Source organism: Branchiostoma belcheri, unplaced genomic scaffold (assembly GCF_001625305.1).
Source record: "Branchiostoma belcheri isolate BF01 breed outbred unplaced genomic scaffold, Haploidv18h27 scaffold166, whole genome shotgun sequence".
NCBI lineage: Eukaryota > Metazoa > Chordata > Leptocardii > Amphioxiformes > Branchiostomatidae > Branchiostoma > Branchiostoma belcheri.
This window is the reverse complement of record NW_017803113.1, coordinates 214,124-237,754: the sequence shown is the minus strand read 5'-3', so window position 1 is coordinate 237,754 and position 23,631 is coordinate 214,124. Positions and strand designations below refer to the sequence as shown.

Genomic DNA, 23,631 nt, shown 5'->3' with positions numbered 1-23,631 from the left:
GATGGTGACAAAGTTGGGAGTGTGACAAAGCTGCTGCCAAATCTCAGTTGCTACAAGTTATCAAATTGTACCTAAAGGAAGTGTCAAAGCGTTGACTGTCTGACAACCTTGTAATAGTTCCGCACACATGTTATGAAGGATTATATTTACTTCTGGATATGGGAGTATTGTTTTGGGTGGCTGAGCCATGGGTTTGTGTCTGTTGGTTCGGACGGAGTAGGTTGACAGCACGTGGGTTGGAGAAGATTGACAGGCAGAATGCCAGAGGGTCAAGACGTGTCACAATGAGTTAGCAGAAATCTCAGGAAGCCATTATTGCATGAGTGACCCTTCAATACTTCTTGGGAGTCTGAAATCTTGGATTTCTGGTTAAAATGAATTTCAGTGCCAACTCAAAAAGCTCGCAATGACAATGACACAGTGAGTCATGATATCATCCTCTGCTGCAGGGTTCTTGCCCACTTTTGGTCCCACCTTCATCAGCCTGTATGGCAGTACGAGAGACTACTCCCTCATGGCTGACAACAATCTTCAAAGCCCCCCAGAGTAGCAAACTCTTTGTGTTGTATAACAAAATTCTTTGATCACAACCACAAGCCGACGTTTCAATGACCGTCTGTCATCTTCATCAGGGAAATTCTGACTGGTTTGCTGTGCACTGACACTAGATGTTACTTGGTGCATGGTGCATTAAAGGTGTTACATAGTGTCATGTGTATCGTTTAAGATATTTGTCAATGGTATGCATGTCATTTTCACATCTTTATCCTCTGCTGCAGGGTTCTTGCCCACTTTTGGTCCCACCTTCATCAACCTGTATGGCAGTACGAGAGACTACTCCCTCATGGACGAACATCAGGCGCTGAACGAGGGAGTTGGCGAGGGTGTTGCGTTCCGCGCGAGGCTGCTGATCCAACTGAAGTGTGAAATGTGTACGGACGAAACCGAAGGAGTTTCGAACGAAGTGCAAGTGGAATCCTGCTCTGCCCTTTCTGACGTGAGTCTTTATTCTGTGCTATTGAAAAAAGACAGTTACATGTAGATGAGATCCAGAAACATGTTGGGAAGTAGGGTAAAATTTATGGTGTCTTTTTGAAATAAGTTATTGATTTTTCATTTGTATCTTCAGTCTGGATCTTTGTATTAGCCATTAAACCACCTTTAGGCGTATTACACAGCAAGCTGTGTAAAACCAGATTGTAAGGTTTGATCCACTCACACTGGCATAGGCCCCTACTTTAAGTTATTAGCAAGCTTGAGGAGTGGTTCTCTTAAAAAATGGGATGTCAGGCTTTAGATCTCATATCATCCAAGACAACATCCCTAACTGGAGCAAGCAGAGTTGAGTGAGGAAATACATGGAGGTGTAAAGTGCCCTATTCCAAAAGGGCACAATATTAGGGCCTGCTATAGGGATTCAAACCCAGGACGTGGATATGATACATTCTAAGTCAATAGCCCTGCACAAGACCACCTTGTAACCTGTAATCTTTAAATGCTGTGTATTGCCAAAAATTATTGGACTCAGTTTTTATATCAATCAATCATGGCAGCTGCGGAAAGCATACAATCATGTAGGTATTGCCAGGTTGATTTGCTCGCAGCACAGACCCTCCAGTAATCAATTTGAATAACTATATGTTTTTCAAAGTCTGAAAGAAGGTTCTCCTCTCGTGTTGCAGACTGCTGCTGGCCGTGTCGATGAGTTCTTCCTGTTCGGCTCATTCTTGGAGGCAACCATGATCGACAGGAAGATCGGCGACAAGCCCATCACATTCGAGCTTAGCATCGGTGAGATTTCTTCAGATACATGTAAACACATGTGTGATTGTACTCTTGTACATTACATTCGAGCTTAGCATCGGTGAGATTTCTTACACATAGTGTGCAGTGTGCTTGTACTTTATTCAGTTATGATAGGGCATACTGTAAATGTACACATTTTGTAATGTAATCATGATGATCGGCGACAAGCCCATCACAATCGAGCTTAGCATCGGTGAGCTTCCTTCAGAAATACATATAAACACATGCGCGATTGTATTCTTGTACATCACATTCGAGCTTAGCATCGGTGAGGTTTCTTATACAGCAAAACTTGCACTGCACTTAGTCCTGTACTTCCTTCAGTTATTATGATAGGGCATACTGTGAGAGGTACATCACATTCGAGCTTAGCATCGGTGAGGATACTTGATACAGTATATGTAGTGTACTAAGTACTTGTGAAATGGTATTTTATATTGAGAATCAGTAGTACAAAACTTTTCTTGATATAGCGATATTTCAGTTTCTGAGTACATGTACTAAGAGACATTTCAAGCAAGTAACATCTATCACTATTCTGGCAGAGCTAGTCAACATGTGTGAGATCACTCACACACTCACTAACTCACTATCCAGTTTCGCATCTGTTCTTCCCTATTTTCTGAGGGTTAGACATGGTTGCACACCAATCCTGAGGCTGTTGTAGTATTTACAGGGAACCTAGACTGAAGTGTCTGATTTTTTCCTGTTTTCCCAGGAAACTACGGAAACAACGTTGATGGCCAAAACGCCAGCACAGCTCCGAAGGGAGGGGACGGAGGGGACAGCTCTGAGGAGGAGGATGAGGAGGATGGGAGTTCCGCTAACTCCGTCACTCCTGCCATCAAACCCGTCACCAATGACAGGTAAGAATCATACTCTTTGTAGTGACTTTAAGTCATCATGTCAGGCGACTAGCCCGGACCTAAAAAAGAAAAAATGAATAAGTGAAAAATGAATAAAAAAATAATGCATCATTACTTACCGTAGTGATGCATTAAAAGAGATCTACTAACTCCGTCACTCCTGCCATCAAACCCGTCACCAATGACAGGTCAGCAAATTTGTCTTCATTTATTTGGATATCAGTCAATAGTTCGTGCTTATGACCTGCTTTTCTGACAAGTCTCCAGTGTCACTGACGAAAGCTAGTGGATGCTACCTGAAACGCGTGACTGTTTCCAAAATCATATCCGGTTGCTTGAGTAAATGTTTTTTTTGGCATAACAGGTCAGCAGCATTAAGCAATGTTTTAAGATTTCTTTCTGTATTCTGATTATGTACATTGTATATTCTGTATCATATCAAAGAATTATGCTTAAGCCCTTATTGTTTTAGTGCTTAGGATGTTAAGTACTACATAATACCACTTTTTTATACTATGTTCAATACTTGTTGCCATACATTGTGCCGTGTTCAACTTTAATGCCATAACGAGTTCTATGTACAATGTACATGTATGATAATTGATATTTTGCCTCCCTGTCTAAGAAGATTTTCAAAGTTTGTTAATGTGAGGACAACTTTTCATCTTTACTCTCAGATTCTTAAGTACCATCCAGTTACGAAGGCTAGACCGGTGAGAATTGGTCTTCAAAAATGTGATGGTTTTAAGGTTGCCATCATGATGGTGGTTGTAAAGGTTGATGTGATGATTGTAAAGGTTGCAGTGATGGTTGTAAGGTTGTAGTGATGGTTGAAAAGGTTTTCATGATAGTTGTAAAGGTTGCCGTGATGGTTTTAAAGGTTGCAGACTGGTTGTAAGGGTTGCAGAATGGTTGTAAGGGTTGCAGAATGGTTGTAACTTAATGTAAGGGTTGCAGTGATGGTTGTAAGGGTTGCAGTGATGGTTGTAAGGTTGCAGTAATGGCTGTAAAGGTTGCAGAATGGTTGTAAAGGTTGCAGTGATGGTTGTAAAGGTTGCTGTGACGGTTGTAAGGTTGTCATATAGTCTGTGGTTGTAAAGATTGTCATGAAGTTGTAAAGATGCCACGATAGTGTGTAGATAGTTGGTGTCAAGGTCATTTTTTCAGCTCTATGAGACATCCTGATCATAATGATTTATTATGCTGATATACATTAACTAGACAAACTAAGTTGGGATGCATGTCATTGTGTGTGTGTCACGACCACTTGTGCAAGAATGCAAAGAAGTAACTAGATACTAACTGTTGTAATCTCCTTCCCTCCTGTAGATACTACTACCACATGCCGTACTATGAGGAGAAACCTTGTGTCTACATCAAGTCTCGCTGGGAAGATCACCGGCGCAGACTCTACAACCAGAACATGCTGGTCAAAGTCATTGAGAAAGGGGTGCGTGTTAGCTTGTTGCCCTATAGCTTACAGCACAACTATGTAATAAATAAACACTTGTAGCTTACAGCTTAAGAATATGGTGAATGTGATACACCCACAGTTGGCAGAAACACTGTACATTTATTATGACAAGAAGGGTTAAACATTCATGCTAAGACTGTACATCTATGTTACTAAATGCTCAGAGTCATCTTTCAAGTGACATGATGAAAATTTGGTTGGAAATTTCCTTCTTCAGAATTGATAAGATTTAAAGCTTCAATATTGCCACTGACACTTGGCAGTACTTTGTATTTCTTGGGTACAAGTAACTTATGTGTACTCCATACTGAAATCTGCAGCATAACATCATAATATAACTTCTGTCTGGATTCAGGAGGAAGGCATGAACGACGTGCAGGAAATGATCACCATGGAGCGGCCACACCCCGAGCGCCGGCTGAGAGGGGTGCTGGAAGAGCTGTCTGTCGGCTGCAAGTAAGTCTGCACTACTGTCATTCATTCGTTCGTTCGTTTGTTCATGCCACAAGGGTGACATTATGTTCAAAGTTCCAGTTTATTTAATTTTATAAACACCTAGCCTTTACAACAGTAAAATTGTTGATTTCCAAAAGGGCCCAGGGACACATAAACAATATAAGATAACATAAACACAACAATTTGTATAAAAGTAAATTATACAATCAAGTAACATAACTGAGAAAAGTTTACATTGATCAGTATACCTGAAAATCAGTATAACTGAAAAGGTAACAACTGATACAACATATATAAACAGCTGAACAGAAATATACAAACCAAAATGTCAATATTTTTGTCAATAAATCTTTTAGTTCTGTTGAACAGAGTGCTTCCTTGGGTTGCCATTCAACTGTATGATGGTGAGGGTTGTAGTCCTTAGCATTGGACATTAAGCTGTAGTCCACTATTCTTTTCACATGTCAAAAAGAGCTAGGGAAATTTCCCCTGGTACAACAAACCTGTAAATGCTGTACATATTAGCACATGTCTCAAGCTTCTCTGTCACAACCAGTAGAAGAATTCAACTGTTCATTGAGTTCATTTTGATAGTATTACCACTTTGAAATTCTTTCTCTTTCACTTCCATGTTTTGACTGAACGTTGTTGTCTCAGTGCAGTCGGTTCTGTAGCCTGGGCTCATCAGAACTAGTTACTTAGAAAAAGTCATTTCTGTTTCCAAATGCAAGTCTGTCCCTGGTGCTGAATTTAGAATTGTTGTTGAGCAGCAGCAACCCTTCCTGTGTATGCTCTCTTACATACCATTTTATTGGTTTCCGGGCATCATCAAGGAATTGCCATGATTGTTATGAACAGTAAACCCCTGAAATAGGACTTTGCACAACTGATTCAATTGTGGCCCTGGAGAATGCAATTCCAAACGCAAAGTGATTCTTACAATGTACATACATGGATGTTGTTACAACAAGAGTGACATACATGTATGTGGTTGCAAATGAAAAGTAATGTTGTACAATGTTTTTGTTTCGAGGGGACTCATTCCTCAGCTAACCGACATCTTGCACACGCAGTCGTCCCTCAGTAAGACATCTGGAGTCGCATAGTTCCCGTTTAGAACTTTTATTCAGCCTGTCACACGACCGGTTTTGCCTGTGTGGCTTCTTCAGGTTATCTGAAGTGTACAGAGGCTAAATGACAGTCTTGTATGATTGCTTCTGCCCAGCCGATTCTGTAGCCTGTTGCAGAAGGCCAGTGGAAAAGACGGGAACAGTGCTGGTACATGTAGGACCAAACTGGACATGTTTTAACTGTACAATGTTGTTGTTTCTGTCCAGCCGATTCTGTAGCCTGTTGCAGAAGGCCAGTGGAAAAGACGGGAACAGTGCTGGTAGGACCAAACTGGACAAAGAACGGGCACGCACGCTGCTCAGGGAAGTGGTCAGTAAAACTCATGCAGAAGAACTTTATTGCACGTGGTACAATGTATGGCAAAATACATAAAGAGAGTAACAAACAGTAAAATAAATGTGTTGAATAAGACCTAATGTCGAATAAAACCTAACATATCTTAATTATTCAAACAATAAGGGATGGCACAAGTCTTTGATAAAGTGTTACAATTGAGTGAGCTAATCACAAGTTTCAGAATTTTTTCTAATAACAAAGCATTCCTTTATATATCTACCTATTTTTGCGTTGTGGGAACCATTACATGTAAAGATATATTCAAATCTGTCTACAACATCGAAACATGCATAACTCTGACAACAGGTTATGGCTTTCAAACTTATGTTTGTGTCTTGTATTACTTTTACCCTCAGATATTGTTATTTTGTTCAAGATTTTGTTGTACAGGTTTAGAAGAGTCTGAGTCTTCTAAACCTCATGATAGTAAACTGTTGCACCCATTTCTTCTCAAATCTACAACATAATGCATGATCATTGCAGAAAAATAAACATTGTAGGCACATTGCACATAACGTATTTGACAGGGGTTTTAGATTTTATCATTATGTCTGTAACGAGATTTGAATAATGTCTTGTTATGACCATGTTATGAATGTGAAGATGTTTTTATTCCCCGTTTTTAGGAAATTATTGGAAAGGAAGCCAAGAAGATGAAGGCCACTGTGCGGGCTTCCACATACAAGGAGAAACTCAAACAGACCGCATCGTTTGTCAACAAGCTCAAAGTGCTCAACATTGAGGTAATAACCAATACTAGTAGTTATCTCATATCACTTCATAAGGAGACCATTGCAATCTTCAGTTTACAAGGCACGACAGTTACCTCCAGGTGTTTTCCCTGAGAGGTAAGTGATACATGCACGGTCGGGCGGATACCTCTGGCGATACGGAATACCCCGCGTTGTACTGTATTTGATTTATGTCATACCCACCCAATAAAACGCGCCTTTCAACCCAAGATGAGCCAAGAGTTGGTGCCACTTAACCCTTAAATGCAACAACATCAATTCTAACGTCCGGATATTCAAATTTTTGAAAGTGGCGCACGCAAAACGCGTTCGAATTTTTGTATGGAAGCCATGGAAGCCGATGGTTATCAAACGTTATTGCGGCCCGGGTATGATATAAATGTACATATGTAGAAAGACCACTGATCCTGAAAGACATCTATAGTATAGGACTTTCATAATCTGATGCAACATGGAGGAACCTAAAAGTTAGCAGACGGGAGCAGGGATAAGCTGTTATCCTAAGCACTTACTGGCAGGCAGTAGACATTCAATCATAGCTGTACATTAAAATATTTCTGAGCATTTCACAGGCACTTGTACAGTTTGACCTTATAAAGATACACAGATGTTGATAGTGGTGGGTCATTGCATAAAAATGTATCTTTCTTTTTCTATAGCCCCAGGACAGCCTTCCCGACATCTTCATCTGGATGCTGAGTAACAACAAGCGCATCGCCTACACTCGCTTCCCCTCCCGAGACATCCTCTACTCCATCGTGGCAGAGGAGACCGGAGTCAACTGTGGCAAGGTGCAGACCCTCTTCCTCAAGGTGAGTCCAACTGTCAATCAATCTGTCAATCAATCAATCAATCAGTCAACTGTGGCAAGGTGCAGACCCTCTTCCTCAAGGTGAGACCATTTGTCTATTGTATTGATACTTTTACAATGTAAGTAAAAGCTGCTGACAGCTGTACAGATTGACTGCCAGAGCACTAACATTGATGTACTTATTTGCCAATTCTATAGTACAATTTAATTTTCATTAGTGAAAGACATTGTAGTTTCGGATCTTAATTTACAATCCATGTTATTAAATAACATGATGAAAGATTGTGTAATTATCATTGTTGGTGACGGTTAAACATCCTGGTGAAACATCGCATGATATAGATTAAATCAAGCTACACTTGGTATATCTGTTAAGTTTGGCATGAAAATTGAATGCTCAAAAACTCCTTACCCGCATTACTGTGTGTTTAGCAGTCTTCTTTGACAGTACGCGTTTTTCATTCATTGTACTCAGAAACTAACCTGCCTGTGTCCCTGTAGCTGCCAGGGAAGCATGAGATGGGCCCCAGATAACCCCAAAATTAATGGAATATGCATTCTGTTTCAATGGCTGCAGATAACCAGTGTGTCCAGGTAGCTGCCAGGGAAGCGTGGGATGGGCCTGTTGTGTCCCAAACCATGCCTTGTCCCAAACCATGCCTTGTCCCAGACCATGCCTAGGGACTGAGCACAGTTTGGGACACGCGATGGCCTTGTCCCAAACCGTGCCTGGTACCGCCAGTCACTATGATTGACAGCACTTCCGGGCACGGTTCTGGACAGTCAGGCTGTGTCCCGTTCTGTGCCTGCCCAGGCACGGTTTGAAACAGGCACGGTATGGGACAGGCAGGGTTTGGGATAAAAACATTCCCAGATAACCCCAGATGGAACATGCATTCTGTTTCAATGGCAACAGATAACCCCAAATGGACTATACATTCTGTTCCAATGGCCAACAAAGTTACTGAACATAACTCTTCCTGTGTGTCCCTACAGCTGCCAGGGAAGCGCGGGACGGGCCCCAGTGGGTGGACCATCCAGGCCAAGCTGCAGCTCTACCTCTGGCTGGGCCTCAACAAGCACAAGAAGGACTTCCTGGGTGGCCTGCCGAAGGGCTACGAGCAGACCAAGGCTATTCAAAGTGCTGGTCGCCTGCAGTCTGTGCCTCCTGTCACTCTCAAATATGAAGGTGCATCGGCCACGAGATTGTAGCCTCTACCAGGCTTCGGAAGTGGCTGGAAAGAGTAGAAATTAGCCTGATAGACAGATAACATGCCAGAGAAGTTGATCTGCTAAAGGTCTTTGCTGTGGCAGATGTACTCTTTAGTAGACCAACTCCCCTGGCATGTTATCCATCTATTTGGCTAATTTTTACACTTTCCACCCACTTCTTAAGCCTTGTAGAGGCTAATAAGTTTGCTATTTGAGCTGTTTCAGGACAAACAAACTAGAGGGGCTACTTGAAAGCAGTTTGATGTTAGCCATCAGTGATACTAACACTAATTAACTCAATCAATAGTTGAAACTGAAACTATTTCCGGATCCGAAATCATATCCAGTTGCTTGAGTAACTGTATTTTTTGGCGTATCTTATCACATGGTCTAACCTTCACCAACACCCTAAATATGTACACTGGATCCAAATCCCAAACCCCAAAAATTTAAGTTTTGTTAGGAATGTTAGGAGGTTTCTAACCCTTCTGATCGGCACGCAGCCTGGTGGCCTCCGACGCATCCGGCCTCTCTAACCCAAATAATCCAAGAACCAACAAACTGTTTTTAAAAATTAGCATGCTTTTAGGTTTTGTTAGGAGGTTTCTAACCCTTCTGATCGGTTACAGAACGTCAGACGTTCCAGCTACGGGCCCACATGTACCAGGCGCGTAGCCTGGTGGCCTCCGACGCGTCCGGCCTCTCGGATCCAAATCCAAAACCCAACAAATTAACTGTGCATGCTTTGAGGCTTTATTATAGGAATATCAGGTAGTTTCTAACCCTTCTGATCGGTTACAGAACGTCAGACGTTCCAGCTACGGGCCCACATGTACCAGGCGCGCAGCCTGGTGGCCTCCGACGCGTCCGGCCTCTCCGAACCAAATCCTGGATTGAATACCCAACAATTTAAATCTGCATACTTTTAAGTTTTGTCAGGTAGTTTCTAACCCTTCTGCCCGATTACAGAACGTCAGACGTTCCAGCTACGGGCCCACATGTACCAGGCGCGCAGCCTGGTGGCCTCCGACGCGTCCGGCCTCTCGGATCCGTTCGCTCGCGTCGTGTTCTCGACCCGGAGCATGAAGACGGAGGTCATCTCGGAGACGCTGGCGCCGACCTGGGACCAGCTGCTGGTTTTCGACGACCTGACGCTGTTCGGCAACCCCAAGTCCATGGCCGAGGAGCCGCCTACCATCGTGGTGGAAATCTTCGACCAGGACACCGTGGTATGTGTCCACACATCCACCTGCATGTCTTATACCATACACACTGCACAATGCCTAGCCTTCAGTGTTTTTTCTATTTATTCTCTCACCACCAAGATAAATGTGTGCACTATATCATATATAATATATGTATTTAAGGCTCTCTGCCCATTGTTTTGTGTATTGGTGTTGTTAGTTTTTGTTGCCTGCATCACTGTTTCAGAACAATCAAAATTATACCATTTGTTCAGATTTGTGGCTACTCAGCTAAAACATTGGCTACAAGTACAATGCAAATTCTTGCATCCATGTTTCAAAACAATGATCATTACAGAGTTAAGATTTGTTCAAATTTGTGGCTACTCAACTAAAGAAATCTGCTAAAAGTAAATTTCAAAACATTAACTTTACATAACGAAGGTGGCTGAGACAGTTTTGCTTGCACATCTGTGTGATGATTGTGTTGGGATTGAATTAGACCATCAATGTGAACCTGGAAGCATGATAGTAGAGATATGAGAAATGTATGTCAACTCAAGATTCAGTCATCTCATCCAAATTATCTTCGATTGTGATGGAGTGTAAGTTTGATGATTGGAAGAAAAACGTTCTTTTTAAAAGAAGGTTTTGGCAAATTTTGGAGCTTTAGACAATTGCTCCATGCTGAACATTTGTTTGGATAAACTGTTACATTTCTCATCATAGAATATGATTTTACAAACTATTATGATATATTATTAATGCACATCAGGATGTACACATACAAATGTACATGTAGGCACTTATACGTATAACAACACTCACTTAACGGCATGTTGTATAGCATGAAGTGTGTCAAACCCTGTAGAGTGTTGTCTTGTGGTCGTATCATTACTTCTAGACATGTCAGAGTCAACTGTGCACCACAGGCAAAAAAAACAATGTCATATAAATCAGAAGAGTGAAGGAAATGTTCATATTATTAAAATAAGTAATTTCAGATTTTCATAAGTAATTTCAGAATTTCAGTGTTTTTTGTCCAGCAGTAGAGCCTGAATTGTATATTTTATTTATTTATCTGTGATACCGAAAAGCAAACCTTACAGCAGGGATAAAACTCCCTGAATTGCAGAGATTTTGAGTACAAATTACAACAGACAAGACAGGCAAAATGAACATCCCTCATATACACTATAATACATTATTTAGTATTTATAGTTTAGTATCATTGACCTGGATATCTAACCTTCATGAATGTAGGGCTCGAAATTCATTTTTGGGAATAGGTGCACTGGTGCACCCAAACTAAAAAAATTGGGTGCACAAAATTTTCTGCGGGTGCACCATAAGATAAAATAAGTAGAATGTCAGCTAAAACTAATTATGTTTTGTTTCTAAAGAAAAGTACTACAAGAATGATTTTACTATTTTTCTGACACTCAGATGTTAAGAATATGCTGAATACTAATTACTACTCTAAATTTAACATCTTGACATATACGTAAACCTCCAAAAAACATTCGGGTGCACTGGTGCACCCACAGAAAAAAGTTGGGTGCACAGCTCCAAATTTGGGTGCACTAAGGTGTACATGCACCCAGTATTTCAAGCCCTGTCAGACCAATGTTTGATCATCTGGACTCTGAAATGTTTCAAAAAAATCGTCATTTAGTCAGACGATAGTTGGAACAGGTGCCCAGTTGACTGTACACTGTCTTAAACATTGTACTAAAATCTGCACCCTTGGATCATGTGTCCTGTACACGTATGCTATTGTTTCTGACCAAAACTTGTCCATGGCTACAACTTACACAAGTGTACATGTATCTTCAATCTTGAACTTGAATAAGGACATATTCAGTTTACCTTTAACTACTAAAATATATATTACTTTTCTGTAAGAATTCAAAAGTCAAATTCGTTTATCCAAATGTTAATTCTTTTAGTTAATCCAAATGTTAATTTTGGATTTGTAAAATCGATGAGTCATACCTCTCGTTTTAGGAAATTAAACAGCGCCATGTATGAACATGAACATACATGTACAAAAAATTTTTGAGAAATTTGTGCAGAAATTTGTACAAACACATTTTATATTAAAGGCCAAAAAAATACCATAGACCAGTTCTGCAAATTTCGTCCCTAAAAATTTGACAGACTGGTTCATAAATTTGTGAAAAGCTGTAAGTTATGTATCAAAGACTAAACAAAAACATCACTAAGCAGTTCTGCAAATGGGCACGTGTTGGTCAATGTATACTCTTCCCATCCTTCCATGGACCTCCCTTCTCTCTTGCAGGATACCAGCAAACAAGTGGTAGGCCTCCCTCGCTCGTCTCTCTCTACCCGCCAAACACCCCACCGCCAACTAACAAACGCTCCCACACGCCACTTCTCTGTGGTGCCATCCGACCATTCCATAGTCCTGGTGCTTCGCTAGCAAAGATTATACATTCAAGACACTTTGTTCGGTTTATGTTTTGTGCGTGAAATTTTGCTTGTCGTGTGAATTTTTTTTAGCTGCTTTGTCTGTGTGCAAATCCCAGAAATCATTACAGGTAGCATCTTTGATCAATGTTTGCCATCGTTTTTAACATTTTTATGAAAATCTTATTTTCTGTAAACTGCAATTTCTAGAGATGATATTAAAAAAATCATTAATAAGTAAAACTTGATTTAGATTTGATCTTTGGCAGCTTCAGTTTCCGATTTTTACCCTCTGGTACACATCAATTCTTTAATAAGGAAACAAACAATCTTAAAGCAAAAGCAATCTTTAAACAAATTCTTAAGAAGCTAACCAAAAATTTTCTTGTTTTGTCAAAATAAGTTAAAACAGAAGTGCCATAGAAAGAAGGAAGTGGGAGTGTTTTGTTGTTGCCAGTAACAGACTCCATCCACTCCAAGCAATACTTCCAGTCTCCACCATGCTCTTTCTTCTCTAAAATCTTTCCTTCAATTCTAAATCCAACCCAACATGCCATCCTATATATGCCATCCTTTCAAAGCATAACTTCAAATCCCTCTGCAAAGATTTTAACGGTGATTCTGTGGCATCTCTCATGACCAATCAGTCTATTAGCAATCAAAATTCCTTCCAAGGGTTTAAGAAATGTAGAAGATATAGAAGCCATAAATAAGACCATCTTGGGCACCAGAGTTGCCCTACTGCAATATGGTTTTCCTTGTTTCAAGTTTATGTTACGTTGTTTATAATTAATCATGGTAGATATTTTTAATTTAATTTGAGCTTTTTGTTCACAGGCAGGGCAGCCATCAGAGGTCAGAGAAAAGGGTTTTCGTTTTTATTTTATTTTACAAAACGTGGGGCTTAAGGACATATTCTAACACTGCATGTATTTTAATTATCAAAATGTACAAATCAGTAACTAGAGCTTCACTAACAAAATCGGTGGCAGGAGTAGTATTAGAAGCTTCCATTTAATGCAAATCTAATCTAAAGGTGAATTTCTAACAGGTTCACTAGTATCAAACTGCTTAAGATAAATGTCTTATAATGTTATAAGCTTTAAAACTAATAGGCTCTTTCCGCCGTAAAATTGCCCAAAGTCAATCTGAGGGTAAATGGCATTTGACTTGTAATGCAAAAATCCTTATGTATGGCCACATGTAAAATCCTTACGTTCTCCCAGCCCAGCTTTGTGATAGTCTCTAACTTATCCAAACTCTTTTGATAACCTCCTTTGTTACGTTAATTTTGTTGTTTGTTGATGTCTTGTTCCCCAAACCATCGGTACTACATGTCATCTGTATAACTCACTGCCACAGAACAGTTAGCCATGCACTGTTATACATGTTGTATGCCCATCACTGCCATTTCTTCCATACAGAATCACTGCATTCACTTCACTTCTCTGCTTCCTGCACACTTTATAACTTCATTGTTGGAAGACCCAACTGATGAAACCTTTTTGCTAAGCTCGCTTTTTTTTTTTACGTTGTTTCATCTGGGTCCTCCAACAAGGAAGCCACATTTCAATTTTCGTTTGTTGGAAAGGAAAACAATGACAGATTCTTCTTGCAGGCGACACCTAATTAATTCATTAATTAACAGTTTTTACTAATTGATAAACGAATGTGTTGGGTGTACGTGTACACTTTGTCAACACTCTACTCCCCGCATGTTTTCAACAACTACCTCAGCAGCATAGCACGATTTGTACGTCCGACAGACTTGATCGTCCGAGCACTCTGTCTAACAACAGTCTCGCTCTCTTAAACCCTGCCTGTCTGAATTGTACTAACGCCACAGACTGTTCTCTCCGCCGAGGTAACTATCAAAACTCAGGAGGACAAGGCAAGGACAGATATAGACATCACGCACTAAGGAAAAAACAACAACAGGGGTTCCATTTTGGACCAGAACTCACCAATTTCATTCACTTCAGCCCACTGCTTGTGACAAAATCCTGTATGTTGATTGCTCTATTTAGGAAAGTAGCCTGATATGGTGAAAATAATAAGAAAACAGTATTATAAGGCTTTGGAAAGTGACTTGGTGTAAAAATGGAACCCCTGTCTTCAGTAGATCAGAGTGTTGCACAGCCACCACTGCACCGAAGAACGACTCTTTGGGGATCAACAGCTACAGCTTTGTCAGCGGCAACACCAAATTCCTTACGCTAGAACAGCTATTATTTCAAGCACTGTAAATAAGTAATCAGAGGCTAAACAGGCACACTCTTATAGTTTGATATTACAAACACAATTAAAAGTTCATTAAGAGATAATCATGCAAGTGAAACAAATGTTCATCTTTGGCATTATGTCTTAAAAATGTCTCGGACTTGAAATACAATTACATGATGCCATTATGTTGGCAACCCATGAAACAACCGTGAAACTCTCACAACTAGATGATGATGATGTTGGCAATACTAAATATTGTGTTTTGAGACATTCTAGCAAACCCCCAAGAGACACAGTCTGTTGCATCACCACCAGATCTATGCCCTGCACGTGTGTGTATCTGTCTTCGTCACCTGTGCATTCCATCCTGCGAAAGGATAGCCCCCCACAAAAAAAAATAAAAATCAACCATGCACGAAGTAGTAGCAAACGACTTAGTCCATTCCATGATCATGGTATATATGCCACCTGTGTGCTAGAGACTCCTGTTAATGTGCAAAGGTCTGGACTGTGTGAGACTTTTTTTTCTCATTTTTGACGTGATCGGGAAACACAACCTCCCGGTACACACACACACACACAGTCTTATCGTTGTGCATTTGCAAGAGTCAAGTCACAGGGTAGTACCATGAGTCCCCTAGCTGTATAATATACATATAACCCCCCGAAAAAATACCAAACCTCTGAAAGCCATAGAAAGTCGAGCCTGCATGTGGAATCCGTATGTTTTTCCACTTTGGTCGGTCCTGATTTGTTGTTCCTGCTCTGCGTGCGTTTCGTACGTTACGTCCTGTTCAATGGTTGGTTGCTCGGCTCACTCTTGCATGCGGCACTCTCTGACCAGGCTAAAGACTTGGTGGCTCATGCCATGCGAGTAGACACTAGGAAGAACGAGGTACCTAGGTGTTCACAGCCGGTACAGTTGGTTTTCTCAAACAGAAACTCTACAAAATTGACAAAAGGAAACAGACGACTATGGCTTTGCTCTCAAAATTCTTTAAAATATGAAAATTGACAGAAAAAGAAATGACGAAATTTGTCATGAAATTCTTTCAAATCTGATTCTCTGTTTGGATCAAAATAAAGAGTTTAAAAACAATTTACATTTGTACTTGGCAAGTTGCTACTGTCTAGGACATATCTATAGAAGAATCATTATCTAAATTATACAAAAAAAACTTGGTTTTCAGCTTGGATCAAAATAAGGAGTCCAAAAACAATAATATTATACTTAGCAAATTGTTACTGTCAAATCCATGCTTAGAAGACCCATTCTTCAAAATGCTAGTCTAAGAATAAAATCGATTCTCAGTTTGGATGAAAATAAGGAGCCCCAAAACAATATACTTTGCAAATTGTTACTGTCAAAGCCATGTCTAGAAGAATCGTTCTTCGAAATTTCCAATTTCGACTCCATGAAATATTCACCACGAGGAAAAACCAAGGCTGTGCCGGCCAGATGTTGTGTTGTGACACTTTGCATGCCAGCGCCACAGCATAGAAGCGTGGACAAACTTGACAAATTTACCGGATGTCTCATCAAGTAATTCTGAGCGTAGAATCTTTACAGTAGTTCTAGTAGTAAATCCCCGTCAAAATGGTGGAAAACGTGTCCTCTGTGTCGTGTGAAAGTACATCCATGTAGCTGTAGTCATCATCTATAGCTGTGCCAACCGGCAGACATTTGTAAATTTGTCATTTGTCCCTGTCAACAACAACATAAGAAGCATGTTCGATGTTGTGTCCTGGAGGAAAAAAACACGCTAACAGCAACGCCTCCTGTCTGTGCACATCGGTACTGCATGCCACGCTAGCTGCTCACCACTAACCAAACGCTGCATATATTTTATAACTGCACGGTGGAATGTTAGACATAATAGTGGATGTTTCATGTCGGTTGTGTGCACCACGTAATAGGGAAAATCAGAGTTCATAGGACGGGCGCTGGCCAAGCCGACCATCAAAATGGCGAACGAGCGGTACACCCTGCCGAAGTTCCCTCCCACCCTGGACTGGTACCCGATCTTCCGGGGGCAGGAGCAGGCGGGAGAGCTGCTGGCAGCGTTCGAACTGATACAGGTGAGATGTCTAAATACGACAATAATCTTTGACCGTGACTCAATGCATTAACAGTTGAGCTACTGATTTCCAGAGGATTGTCACGAATGAGAGTTGATATAGTGCAGATAATTCACAGCTGCATTGCAGTGCCTGTAAAATGCTGACTTGGGAGAGAGACGGCATCAATCTATATTGGGTGATTTTTTCAACAGGATGTGACCCAAATGACTGTACATGATTGATGCTCACAGGAAAATTATCTTTCAAAGAGTACTTCCATAAATACTAATAGCGATGTACTGTACAAGGAAGAGTACTGGAGGTCACTACTTGTGTTATTCACAAAGTTGAAATGAAGTGCCCCAAGTGCCCCAATGTTGTAGGTAACTGCTACCCTAGAAAAATGTGCTGTTTGTGTGGTTTGCATCTTTAACCAGGTTTGTTCCCTCCCAGATGCCGATACACGAGGAAGAGATCCTTCAGGCTCTGTACGAACAATGGGACGACAAGTCAAAGGCTGAGGTAAACCTTTTTCATATTCTGCATTGCCTTCCATTGTTCACATTCCGCCTAGAAAAAGTATTAGAATGAAGTGGAAGGAACATGAACAAATAGCAGAGACAAAAGTATGAAAATGGTGACTTTAGAGCACAGTTACACACCTCACACGATCGTCATATGATTGCAAACTGAGAGCATTCTTGGGATAGTGGTTCACGAGTTCTGAAAAGTCAGCTATCTTGTCATGAAAAAGGCTGCCTTAGATCAGCAGTTAGGTCTTTCACAGTGTGAAAATTCTGTGAGATCAAAATTGTGCTTGTTTGTGCACAGTTCCCTAGGGGAGCCAAGCTGCCCCCAGTGACCCAACCACTGGAGTCGGTATTGCTTTTAGAAATATCCGAGACAGAAGAATGAAAAGGGTTAGACGTACTTGCATGTTGTAATGTTTTAATGTTGTATGTTTGTGCACAGTTCCCTAGGGGAGCCAAGCTGCCCCCAGTGACCCAACCGCTGGAGTCGGACCGCGGCCCCATCGTCCCTGTGCCCCGCGGCATCAGGCCTGTGGTCAGCAAGCACAGGATAGAGGTAGGGAAACTGGTGCTGGTATACCTTAGGCAAGCATAGGATAGAAGTAAGAAAAATAGTGAAGATCCTGCACAATGGTTTGTTGCAGGAAAACTGGAACCTGGTTTTGGTTTTATTCCACGGAATTTACAAAGACTGTTCCTTTTAACATGACAAAGAAACTCTATTAAAACTTCTTACTCCCTAGCTCTTTTTAGAGGAACAGCAGTAAGTTAAGTCCTATTTTTTCCTTAGGCCTGGTCACTCACATTCACTACTCTTGAAAATTAGACCACATCAAAATCGTATGATGGCATACTACAAATGTGACCATTACTGACAATTGAATTTAATTGAAGAGTTATAGATGGCTTACATGCAATAAAAAAAGACTTGCTGATGAGACTACTAACCACATGTTGAATGTCCAGATCCTGTTCTGGGGCGTGCGTGAGCTGAAGCGCGTGCAGCTGACCAGTGTTGACCGCCCGCGGGTGGACATCGAGTGCGCCGGGCAGATCATACAGTCCACCGTCATCGCAAATGCCAAGAAGAACCCCAACTTCAGCATCCCTGTCAAGTTCTTCGACGTGGTAAGCTTCCTGGTTACTTATCCTCCTCTCTAATGGCTCAAAATACCAGTTGCATACATGTATGCACCTTAATGCAGGTGACATTGAAGCTGTGCAGGTACATATATTTCTGATGCACCATAGCAGGTATGCAGGGAAGTAATGTGAGCCCTGCTAACTATGTAAACAATACAGAATTGGTAACCAAATGCTACTTGAGTATGCTAAAGATGAGAAAAAGACTTTTCTGCGTTCAGATGTAAGTCTGTCCTTGGTGCTGAAAGCAGAGACGCTATTAGATAGCAGCATCACATGGTTTTCATTGGTTTCTAGAAATCATCAAGAAGAGACCATTGATGTCATGATCAGTAAATCAAAGACAACAGTTTATGATTAACTCATTTGTTGCCCTGGAGAATGTTTTAAGGCTCATGCTGTTGCTAGAGATCATGTTTCCTAATAACAGGTCTGTCTGCAAACATATGCCCAAGGGGAACACACAGATTCGATAACGTAAAAAAAAAGGTTCATACTATAGGTCCATCTGATGTTTAACATTACTAATGTGAAGCTTTTGTTAGTTGTAGTGTCATCTAGTTTTTAGTTGTAGTGACACCATGTCATTATGGATGGCGCTGATGTTTTTCTGTCTCTGTTTAGGACCTGCTTGAGAACGAGCTGTTCATGCCGCTGCTGCTGTTTAATGTTAATTTGAATTTTTTGTCAGTTGTTTTATGGGCATACCATAGATGTCATCATCATCATCTGTCATCCTCTGTAGAGGTGGAGCATACAAAGTTAGCTCGCCAAAACTGTTTGTCATACATCACAGAGATAAGTTCCTGTCCCTCCAAGCCTGTTTCAGCTTCAATAAGTTTCTTAAGTGTTATGTTTGGGCGTCCAACTCTTCTCTTTGTATCACCAGGGTTCCAGAGTAGAAGCCTGCTAGGCTGGCTGGTTCTTCACTACGTACTACATGACCGGCCAAGCTTAGTCGTCGACATTTGACTACTGTAGTTACATTTGGTAACGAACCATAGATGTTATGTAGATGCTCATTTGTATGGATGCATATGGCACTGATGTTTCTCATACATTTTCAGGACCTGCCTGAGAACGAGCTGTTCATGCCGCCGCTGACCATCCGCTGTGTGGACTGCCGCAACTTTGGCCGCTTCACCCTTGTCGGGACCCACGTGGTCAACTCCCTGCACAAGTTCATGTACAAGCCCACACCGGAGACTCCCGAGGGCAGCATTGGTAGGTTTTATCCCTTGGCTTTCAATGGTAATGATCTCCCTCCACATACAGAGCTTCTGTAACATGTTGTAATATGTCTTTGAACATTTCTTCATTCGTAGCGATGGGAAGATGACAACGATGAGATGGAATTTGAACATTTCTTCAGCAATGATTCCAAGGGGATCTGCTTTGATACCTTGTAGACTAATGATTCTTGTATAGAAAATGAGAGGAAATTTGTTGAAAAAGGATGTACTGGTATACAGGTAAGTTTCCTGCAATGGGCTCGATTGAGGGATTTGGTTGACGTCTATTTATCAAACAACCAGTGGATTTTCACATGTAATGTTTTGGTGACCATCTATCACCTTCTTAAGAGCAGCCATGACTGGTTCTGATTGGTACTGCAGCTGAGTGCCTCTGTTGTTGAATAATGAGCCTTCTTATACAGTCTCTTTCCAGCCTCACGCAATCAATACCCCGTGGTTTTTGACCATATTGTCCTTACCCTCCAGCCAATGGCACGCTGCCCATAGACGACGGCCGGTCCTTCCACGGGTCCATCCACGGCGGGGACACCCGCTCGGTCCGGTCCGTGCGCGCGGACGACGTGGCCGTCAAGATCGACACCATGTCCCACGTCTCTCACTCCTCCCAACACAAGGAAGAAACGGTCATTAAGATTGACCCCGTGAGTACACACGTAAGCACTCAGCTCCTTCTCTTTTCTACTTGTCTCATTTTCCGGTCCAGTCCAAAATGGTCTGAAACAGCATCCAGTGCCTTGTTGTTGTTTTGTTTTTCAATATATATGCATTTTTTGTATAATTTATAGCTGTGTTAGCCTCTACTAGCACCCGACACCTTGTTGTTGTTTTGTTTTTTGATCATAAAATTACATCCGTGTCCATAATATCACCAGCGTCCATAATATCACCACCTTGAGAAATAGTGTGCTTTAAGATATTTTTACTGCAACATACTTTTGGTATGCACTCCTGCACACCTCAAATGTACATATGGGGTATGTTGCAGTAAAAATATCTTTATGGGCTATGGTGATATTATGGACACAGATGTTATATGTAATTTTGTATAATTGATAGCTGTGTTAGCCTCTACCAGGCATCAAAAGTGTCTGGAAAGAGTAGAAATTGGCATGTCCAAAAAAATGATCTGAAACAGCACCCGGTCCCTTTATGTTATATTTGTGGGAGATTTTAAAATAATGTAATTTTTGTAAAATGATCATAGCATGACAAAACATATAACCTTCAGTTACATGTATATGTTTGTTTGATAATCTGTTCCATATAGGTTTTAGTCATGATTTGAATGTACAATTTTCCTAATAAATGTATAGATATATTGATATGTTTGTTTACTTTGAATTAACAGCCAATTTTATATTACTGACCACATGTTGATTGTAATCCGTTGTGTGTCTTTATCGGAGTCTTTTCTGTTGACTTCTTTTAACAATCAAAGTACTTCATCTTTAATAACACAAGTAACAGACTTGTTTTGGAGCTGTTGGACTGCGTACAATCCTACTAAGTGACTGTTGTTTTGTCTGTCTGTCTGTCTGTCTGTCTGTCTGTAACTGTGAATGCTCTTTAACATAATGATCGCTTTTATTGTTGATCTAATTGCAATAACATTACTAATTTACTTACTATATGCAGACTAGCAGCTAAGCTTAATTCATCTGCAATTAAAAGTAACACATCTTCTGCTCATATTTCTGGGAATGCTAACATTAACTAATAATTCTTTATGGCATTAATACATGTAATATGTATCTTATTGCTAACCAAACCCATGCTAATAATAATGTATTTGAACTTAGTACATGTAGCATGTGCAATATAATGTGATACAGTCTAATTCTTTAGATAGGCCATGCTTGCTTTGGTTCCCTTATGCTTACTGCATGTAAAGGCAATTATATTGAAGCATGCTGTAAGCATTATGAATAGCAATGTTGCATTGGCTAACTTCAGGCTGTCCCAAAACTTTATCTGTGCGGACCTGGTCATACACATCATTGCGTGCATTGCACCAAAAAATTCATCTATCTTATTATGAGAAAGGCTGTCTTGCAATGAGCATCCTTGCTGGTGGCTTGTTCTGTCACAGGCTGCTTGAAAACAAAGCGACATCAAATATTTGAAAAAAAAAACTACAATAAACATGACCACGTGATAAGGATCAAAATATTTCTTCATCTTGGAATCCTCAGAAAGATTGAAACTACTTTCAGATTTATACTATCATAAAGGTTCATCTGTGTTGGTAGTTACATGTTTAAAGTTAAAACTTGAGATCCAACACAAAAAAAGTTCTCTCACCTAGATCTTTCAACCAGTCACTCTGGTCTTCCTCAGTAGACTGACCCAGTGAAGCTTGTCACATGGCTGCTTTGAGGTGTGACGTCAACACTGGGTCAAAGGTATCTGGTAGATGAATATTTGTTTCTTTTTATTCAAAGGTTTTGACCAGCCCGCTTGAAAACTTTGCGACATCAAAATTGTACGACAACCTTCACTGAATGTGACCACATTATGAAGAGCAAGACATTTGTTTCTATTGGAATTCCCAGTAAAAAAAAAGATTGAAAATACTTTGTTCCTCCATATTCAAAAGTTTTGGGTGGCGTCGGTGGCGCAATGGTTAGAGTGTTGGACTCGGATCCTAGAGCTCCCGGGTTTGATACTCACCATGCCTTGACGTTGTGCCCTTGGGAAAGGCACTTTACACGACTTCCCCACCTATACGGTGGAGTGATGCCCACCGAGCCTCTTAGGCTAATCTGTCAAATTGTGTGCCAAAAACACACTACGGATTTGGTGCACCATTGTGCCAGCATCTGCACATTTGCCACCAAGAGCTGTAATAAAAGATTTGGGACCAGCCTGCAGCATCAGCTATAATTGTTGTTGTTGTTGTTGTCGAACACTTGACGTGCTAACCCTGATTGTGACTGTCACGTGTCGTTTTGTTTTGTGTTTTCTTCCCTCCTACCAAAGATGAATGGTGAGGCGAAGACAGAGGTTTACAAAGATCTCTCCATGAACGCTAGCCAGCTTGCCCCAGAGTCCCAGGAGGTATACATTCCTGCTCTCTCCCTTGTGCTCAGGCTTTCAGCTAGGATTCTTTTGTTGGGTGTCCATTTTTTTTATCGTAGGCTTGCTTCAACAAAAAGACTTGTACTTCATGCAAGCACGTCTAACCCCCAGTTCGGGGAAAAATGATGTTAAAACGGTAAAAAAAAAGTATGTGCAGCAAAGGCACAAGCTTTAGAGAGGGTCTTTTTTGAAATTTGTTATGCTCTCAAACACTACTAAACTCCTGCATTTTGAGGTGCAAATTTTTAGGAATACATACATCTGTTACAACATCATTTTTGTATTTATAGTAAGGCTGAAGGGATATGACAAGGGCTGTGTGCCTGGCAGGGTTTGGGAATGGGAAAAATAGGGCGTCTTTAGGGTGTCCTGCCAAAAAGGAGGGTCTGAAATTTCTGATTATTTTCAGTACAGGAGGTCCAAAAAATACCCGGACACACACACACCCCTAGCTAAAAGCCTGAAAGCCTGCTCGTGGTCTTGTGTGGACTTGTGCTTCTTTCCTTTCCCTGCACTCCCCCACGTGTGCTCCTGTAGTCGTGCAGACTTGTAGTGTATGCCCTTAATAATAGTTTAGTGGTGTGAATCTAGCCTAGGAGTGTCACCAGCTTGTTGTTTAAGGGTAACAGATGGGTAATCAATGTAGATTTGAGCAGAAACTCACACACAGTCTGTAGAACAGAATTGCACCAAAACGCATGTTGAATTTCTTGTTCTAACCATTAGAGGGAGGTATGGGTAGTATCTCAAAGTAGCTTGTACTATACCACTTTGTAATGGTGTTTTGTAGATGGGTAGATTTTGGAGGTGAAATTCACACATCTGACGTTACATTGAGAACATAATTTGGCAGTTGTTCCATCTCAAAGTGATATATAATAA

The 23,631-nt window shown here is 40.9% G+C and overlaps 1 protein-coding gene across 1 annotated transcript in view; it reads left to right on the top strand.

Annotated features, from left to right (window-relative positions):
* LOC109466415 (otoferlin-like) overlaps window positions 1–23,631 on the top strand; it is a 240,234-nt gene that overhangs the window by 191,024 nt on the left and 25,579 nt on the right. The window contains exons 14-31 of the mRNA XM_019764130.1: window positions 780–997; window positions 1,683–1,791; window positions 2,525–2,672; window positions 3,350–3,385; window positions 4,002–4,122; window positions 4,502–4,602; window positions 5,940–6,042; window positions 6,696–6,812; window positions 7,481–7,633; window positions 8,629–8,821; window positions 9,814–10,073; window positions 16,599–16,760; window positions 17,196–17,264; window positions 17,715–17,828; window positions 18,239–18,400; window positions 19,483–19,639; window positions 20,137–20,324; window positions 22,651–22,728. Coding sequence (XP_019619689.1) covers window positions 780–997; window positions 1,683–1,791; window positions 2,525–2,672; window positions 3,350–3,385; window positions 4,002–4,122; window positions 4,502–4,602; window positions 5,940–6,042; window positions 6,696–6,812; window positions 7,481–7,633; window positions 8,629–8,821; window positions 9,814–10,073; window positions 16,599–16,760; window positions 17,196–17,264; window positions 17,715–17,828; window positions 18,239–18,400; window positions 19,483–19,639; window positions 20,137–20,324; window positions 22,651–22,728 — 2,489 coding nt within the window. The remainder of the gene's footprint in view (window positions 1–779; window positions 998–1,682; window positions 1,792–2,524; window positions 2,673–3,349; window positions 3,386–4,001; window positions 4,123–4,501; window positions 4,603–5,939; window positions 6,043–6,695; window positions 6,813–7,480; window positions 7,634–8,628; window positions 8,822–9,813; window positions 10,074–16,598; window positions 16,761–17,195; window positions 17,265–17,714; window positions 17,829–18,238; window positions 18,401–19,482; window positions 19,640–20,136; window positions 20,325–22,650; window positions 22,729–23,631) is intronic.